This window comes from Rutidosis leptorrhynchoides, chromosome 5, assembly GCF_046630445.1.
Source record: "Rutidosis leptorrhynchoides isolate AG116_Rl617_1_P2 chromosome 5, CSIRO_AGI_Rlap_v1, whole genome shotgun sequence".
NCBI classification, from domain to species: Eukaryota; Viridiplantae; Streptophyta; class Magnoliopsida; order Asterales; family Asteraceae; genus Rutidosis; species Rutidosis leptorrhynchoides.
The window spans coordinates 380,441,818-380,448,763 of NC_092337.1; the positions used below are offsets into that span (position 1 = coordinate 380,441,818).

The window sequence follows — 6,946 nt, forward strand, 5'->3', positions numbered from 1 at the left end:
AAGAGTGTGTATGCATGTGTATTTTTATTCTTTGGTCAAGAGCATGCATCTAAGTAATTGTGCTATGTTGTAAGCATCAAAAGTGAGCATGGGTGGGCTCTCTTGGAGACCCAAATCTGCCACTCTTGTTGTGTGTTTATAAAATGTAGCAATTTTTATAAAACTTGCAAAAGAAATCATATAAATATTTGCTACTTTCATATTTATATAAACCACTTAAAAAAACATTACACAATATAGTTATTTAAACCTATAAATAACTAAATCCATATCATATATAAATTATCCAAATAATTTATCTCAAGTGATGATATTTTAGAAACCCAATTTTCTAAAATCCAAGTGTCGCGTATTTGTTTAATGATCCAATCGTTAAGATCAAATACGTATAAGGTGTAGGTAAGTTTGTTATTGGGTATGACCCGACTTGGATCATAACATATTAGCCACCTAAATTTAATATGTTTCTCGGGCATACGAAAAGCCTTTAGTTTTAGTTTGTTGTTCGCGATGCTGGTTGTCGTTTGTGGTTTTAACCATTTCTTGGTTGCAAATAATTTATCATTCAACTCAAGGGCAAAAGTTCAATCGTTAACAAAAAGGTAGTGAATGGGAGAACCAATTTATTCTTCAAACAAGGGCATGTTAGTACTTTTATATCACATGAATCCTGATCAGCATATGATACTTTGTATACTTGTTAACATGTTTGTAAATCAAAGATATTCGTGCTCGTTCGTGTTTGATTGCTTAACCGAATTTAAAATGTTAAACAGATACTAAAAACTCAAGAACAAAGATGTGTAAATCAACTAATTCATTGCCAAATGTTCGTCACCTAAACCTAATCTTTACACAGCTTTCTTGAACTCTTAATAAAAAAATAATAATGAAAAACTCAGATCGTGGTGGTTTGCAGTGGTTCTGTGTAACAATTGTGGTGGCAATGAGTGGTATAAAGGAGAAAGGGGTTGTTTAGGGTTCTGTGTAACATTGTGATGTTAGGCAAGGGAATATTCAACGGATATTTTCTGTAGGTTTCGTTAGTTTAGGTTAGGTTTAGGACTAGTTGTGTAAAGGTTTAGGACTTGGGTTGTAATAACAAATCACACCAACAGTTAATACAGTTTACAATGTTCACAAAACATTTACATAAGTGTTTGTATATTTATTAAAATGTACACAATTAGTTTTGATTAAGCAGAGAGACGGGTGCTACACTTGTTCACACACAATCATAGGCATATATGAGTTTTGTAAACTTGTTCCCAATTATATCACACTTTTCACCAATCCTTGATTTTTCGGGCATCTTCACCTATATATACATGTATATATAGGAATAGCGTTAAAATTCGAAATGGTAAATGAAATTGAAAAGGGAAAGATGTAAGCGGATCGGATGACGTACTCTTGTATGCGTATAAATCGCGAAGTGGGAAAGATGTTATTGCAGAAAAGTCGTACGGGAAAGTCTCTTGGCCGGATTTTAGAAATCGTAATGGTTTGCCCAAGGCCGTTTAGTTGGATTGGGTTGGTTTTTGTTGGTTTCTCATCGTTGTTTAGATGTTTGGTTTTTTGGTGTTTCATTTAGTTACCTTTTATCGTATTGTATGGGGTTGGTGTTTAGTACGGTTTTGGCTCGGGTTAGTTAGTTAATAGTTATCATATAGTAGCTTAGTTTACTTCCCCGAGCCTCATCGTTTTGGATTTTTGTATCTGTTTTATAGGCATCTTCATTTTTTGATGAAGGTTTCCTAGTTATTAATAGTAATCGTTATTTTGAAAGAAAAAAAAAAATGAAATTGAAAGGGCATAATTGACTTGTTGCATTGGATACTGCCCAGGGCTGCCCCATCACATTGGTCAATCATCCTACATAGCACAAATAAATATTCACATTTCACACCCGGCCCGCCCGCCCGCCCGGCCCACCCGGACCGCCCGACCCTATACAAAATAATATATACACACACAGTATAGTACAGTACATATAAATAAAACCCTTTTTCATTTCCTTTTGCTTAACAGAAAGAAATCGGCCTCCAATTCCGCCCTAAATTCTCCGATTCTCTCTGTCTGTGTAAACTAGCTTTAAATCATGGCGTTATCCGATAATTCACGTCAATCTCTGATCCCTAATTACCTATATTCATCGTCTTCAATCACTAACCAATTACTTATCGGAAAATTGAGCAGCGATTCAAACCCTAGCTTGTTTCCTACTGCTTCACCTCAAAAGGAACAGCAAAACTTCATGATTCCTGCTCCGAGCGAGCCGTTTGGTAAGATCGAGATGTACTCGCCTCAATTTTACGCTGCTTGCACTGCTGGTGGTATACTTAGTTGCGGTCTTACTCATATGGCCGTTACTCCTCTTGATCTTGTTAAATGTAACATGCAGGTATATCTATCTATATCTATATTCCTTTTATATCTCATGTTTTAAGCTGATTTTGTTTCAATTTGATTTTTGTTTAATTTATATGTTATATGATGTGTTGTACCTTGATTGATATTTACTGAATTTATATTCATTGCGTGGATCTGTTTATATGTTTAGATTGATGCTCTTAAATTGACTTATCGCTGGTGAAAAACTTAGTCCGTTTCTCAGATATTTTATATGCATTGAAATGGAGTGATTATGGAATTTTGCAAGTTATGATTTGGGTGATGATTATGCCTGGCAAACGGGTCAGGTTGGGTCAGTTTGGATAACGGGTCAAAATGGTTTTGGGTTGAAATGGGTCATAGGTCAAACGGGTCAATTTTTAAACGGGTCAAAATGGTTCAGGTTGGGTCGGTTTGGGTAATGGGTCGAAACGGGTCACAGGTCAAATGGGTTACATCACTTTTTTTTACATTTATTACATTATTTTAGTTATTATTATTTATTAAATATACATAAGAAACATTAATATACATAATAAATGATTTAAACATGAATGCTTTATAAATTTTTAACGAATGAAACTTTTTATGCTTGACCTATTTGACCCATTCACAAAACCCATTAGACCTATTTCTATTTATTGATCTGAGTATTGATACCCATTAGACCCGTTCATTCATTTTTTGTATAGAACTCAATAGGTTGGAGACAAACTCATTTGAATCTTTTTTTAAGTTTTGATTTACATTGCTAGGCCTAATTTTTCTCATGACCCAATTGACCCGAAAACTTGACCCATTTGACCCAAATTTGAGTGTTTGGGTCTCAATTGCCAGGTATAGTGATGATTGAAAATAATCTGATTCGGTTCGATGCATATCCATGGACCAATGGAACACCCAAAGCTGGAATTACGTGGGTTTATGTATGTCGGTTAATTGGTTAACTGTTGGATTATAGTTAATAGAGTGGTTTGAATATATTTACTTCATATAATATAATCCTTATTAAGAAAATCAGCCTTTTTTCCTACGCTTTCCTTAATCTTGTTTATCACAAACTGAATTATGTCTTTAATTGTATCATCTATCTGATACTGTTTTCTGATACAATTCTCTAAGAACACAATGCATGATTATTAATTTTAGAGGAAGGTTTACCTCCGAGAAAGGAATTCAGCTGGTCTTCCTATCGAAACTCCTTCAATTCGTTTGACTTATCGATCATATCCCATAAACTCCTTGTATTTGATTTTATTGCTTCTTTTACATCAAATACATCTACAAAATAAAAAATAAGACAATTTTTTGAAAGTTGAGTTGAAGTGGAAATTGAGTAGGTCATTTAGTTTACAATATAGTAGTAGAGTTTAGTTGTGGTTGAAATGCTATTTTTGGATTTACATTAAAATTAAAATTTGATAAGTGGGGTGTAAGCAAGCCAAGCTACTCATGATCTCCCCGAGTTCAACTCGTTACGACTTACAAGCTCAATTCGAGTCGAGCTTGAACTTATTTTGGAATCATTTAATAAACGAGCTTTAAATGGATCACGAGCCTATTATGCTTATACATTTACATTCATGCTCTGAATCTTGTTTCATGATATTGCTGTTTCTTGTGTCTGTCCTGCTCAAGATATATAGGTTTTGATATCTGGTCTTGATCCTAAAATCCCGAATAGATGGTCCTGATTCTGATCTGATCCTGAATCCGGAATGTGAAACCTAATCCTGAAAACTGTCCCTGACCAGACCCGATCCACACCCAGACCCGATCCACACCCGTTCCTGATCTGTTTCAGATCCGTTCCCAGAACCTGTTTCTGTTCTTGATTACTGTTCGAAATTTTGTTCGTGTTCCTGATTTCTTGTGCTTACAGATATGAATATTGACGTTATACATGATAAGTTTTATGGGATAATGAGTTGACCTATTAAAGTTTTATGATTAATTAATTTTGCTTCTGTTGGTCATTGCATTCTTCACAGACCAGTTTAATAAACCTGTCTTTTTGGTTAATCAGATTGACCCTGCTAAGTACAAGAGTATCTCGTCTGGTTTTGGGGTACTGTTGAAGGAACAAGGTTTGAGAGGATTCTTCAGGGGATGGGTACCTACCCTTCTTGGTTACAGTGCTCAAGGTGCGTGCAAGTTCGGGTTCTATGAGTTCTTCAAGAAATACTACTCTGACATTGCTGGGCCAGAGTATGCTGCTAAGTACAAGACTTTAATCTACCTTGCTGGTTCTGCATCTGCTGAGGTCATTGCTGATGTTGCCCTGTGTCCCATGGAGGCTGTGAAAGTTCGTGTCCAGACCCAACCTGGTTTTGCCAGGGGTTTGAGTGATGGACTTCCCAAGTTTGTCAGATCAGAAGGCGCACTTGGGTAGCTATTATTTTTTCTTCTTAAATTTTTAATTTGTTTTGTCTTTAGCTGTATAAAAATTAGTGTTCCCGTACATTCTCTCATTGAAAGTTTGCCACATGTAGATTATACAAGGGATTAGTGCCACTTTGGGGACGCCAAATACCATGTAAGTTCATGCATCTTATGTTTATGTCATATTTGAACATATTATTTACCTATTCTTTGCATATAGTTTGGAATTCGGTTCACAAATTAGGAATTTTATCACTAGAAATGTCTTTTACTTACTTCTAGAGGTGGGAAACCAGTGGGTTGGGTAACAGGTCAAAAGCTGAAAGTGGGTTCATTTGCATATAATTTAGAATTTGGATCTTTATTAAATAAAATTCTTTTACTAATATTTAGAGGTGGCAAAACTGGTGGGTTGGGTAACTCTTCAAAGCTGAAAGCTGGTTCAGGTCAATATTTGTAACATTTGTATATGGTGGAAATGGTCAAGTTTATCTAGAAACACTTATTTTATAAAATTTAATCAAATATATTACTCCGTATATTACTAGTTCTAAATGCAAGAATAATGGTACTTTGTGGCCCCTTTTTAATAAATTAATTTTGGAGGATTTTCACATGACAAGAGCAAGATGGGTTTTGACATATTTTTTTATCTAATATAATTATCTAATTATTTTGATTGTACCTAATTGACTCATCAGAGATAAAACATACAGCCGACCCGACCCGACCCGACCCGACCCATCCATAAGCAAATGGGTTGCCAACTCAAGCTATTTTCTCACCTTTTTTCCTTTTTCTTGGAACTACTTTGTGATGGTGCACCTCATATATACAAATGCATATTGAATCCATTTACATCTAATGATACAAATAAAATTAATTTGCAGATACAATGATGAAGTTTGCCTCGTTTGAGACTATAGTGGAGATGTTTTACAAGTATGCCATCCCTACACCCAAAAATGAATGCAGCAAATCGTTTCAACTCGGTGTTAGTTTTGCTGGTGGATATGTTGCCGGTGTTCTTTGTGCTGTTGTGTCTCATCCCGCTGATAATCTTGTCTCCTTCCTCAACAACGCCAAGGGCGCAAGTGCTCGAGATGTGAGTGCTTGCGGTTACACATTTTTAAATTCAATTGCTCCGTTTATCTTAAGACCTCTTTAATTAATATTTATTACTGTTATATTATTTTTATTATTTAAATTTTTTTTTTTTTCACCTTTCAGGCTGTGAAGAAGCTTGGAGTTTGGGGTCTTCTCACCCGAGGGCTTCCCCTACGTATTGTCATGATCGGAACACTCACTGGGGCTCAATGGGGAATTTATGATGCTTTTAAAGTATTTGTTGGGCTGTAAGTTTTCTGATCTGTTAAAACAATGTTGTTATTTTCCATGTTAAGTTTTGTAAGTAATTTTTTAACCAACTACGTGACGTGCAGGCCGACTACTGGTGGGGCTGCACCTCCAGCTGCAATTGAGGCTGCAAAAGCGTAGGATTCGGTGAAGTTTGTTGGCTGTAGTAGGAATGCTTATTTGCCAAAAGCTTAAATAAATATAGGGTATTTTGATACTGCTTCCTTGATTTTTGGACCAATGAAATTGGTGGTGATTTAGTTTGGTTCCTGCTATACTTTTGGAATTAGAAAAGACTGTTGGTTCTCATCCATTTTGAAACTTTTGGTTAGGATTTGGTACGAAATGTGTATCATGAAAATACAATGGTGCTATATTCCCTTGATAATGGGCCTACGGGATGAAATTGCCCAAGACAATGTGAATGTCGGTTTTTCGTTTTTATCATGGTTTTGTGTTTTATCATGGAGAGCAATGGTAAGGAATCAATTTCTTTAACTAAATGTGTTTCGTTTTCGATTTTCCCAGCTTACATGTGAGGGTGAGTAATCTAACTCCATACTTCACTTTACTATACTCTACTGTACTGTACGCATCCCTTTGTTTCCATTTTCCAACCCTTCCTCGGCCACCTCAAGATTTGAACCTAAGACCTCTTGCAAGAATGTCATGGTCTCAACCACTAGTCAACCTTGGGATGGTTAAATGTGTGATTACTAACCTTACTTAGAAATGGGCGCGTGTTACTGTTGATATACCTTGAAGGTTAGATCAATGTCTGAATGTGCGGTACAGAGAAATCAGACCCTGATAT

The 6,946-nt window shown here is 35.7% G+C and overlaps 1 protein-coding gene across 1 annotated transcript; it reads left to right on the forward strand.

The window, feature by feature from the left end:
• The first annotated feature begins 1,997 nt into the window (after positions 1 to 1,997).
• On the forward strand, positions 1,998 to 6,576 carry LOC139847074 (mitochondrial phosphate carrier protein 3, mitochondrial-like). The gene is made up of 6 exons (XM_071836673.1): positions 1,998 to 2,404; positions 4,421 to 4,782; positions 4,887 to 4,930; positions 5,667 to 5,881; positions 6,007 to 6,131; positions 6,219 to 6,576. Exons 1-6 carry the CDS (start codon positions 2,102 to 2,104, stop codon positions 6,271 to 6,273), a joined length of 1,104 nt encoding a protein of 367 aa, XP_071692774.1. The 5' UTR covers positions 1,998 to 2,101; the 3' UTR covers positions 6,274 to 6,576.
• Positions 6,577 to 6,946: the final 370 nt, after the last annotated feature.

Excerpts from the sequence above, each read along its gene's own strand:
- LOC139847074 (XM_071836673.1), top strand. The coding sequence starts at position 2,102 with ATGGCGTTATCCGATAATTCACGTCAATCTCTGATCCCTAATTACCTA. Across the intron at positions 4,783-4,886 it reads AGATCAGAAGGCGCACTTGG|ATTATACAAGGGATTAGTGC; the intron begins GTAGCTATTATT and ends TGCCACATGTAG. Across the intron at positions 4,931-5,666 it reads TTGGGGACGCCAAATACCAT|ATACAATGATGAAGTTTGCC; the intron begins GTAAGTTCATGC and ends ATTAATTTGCAG.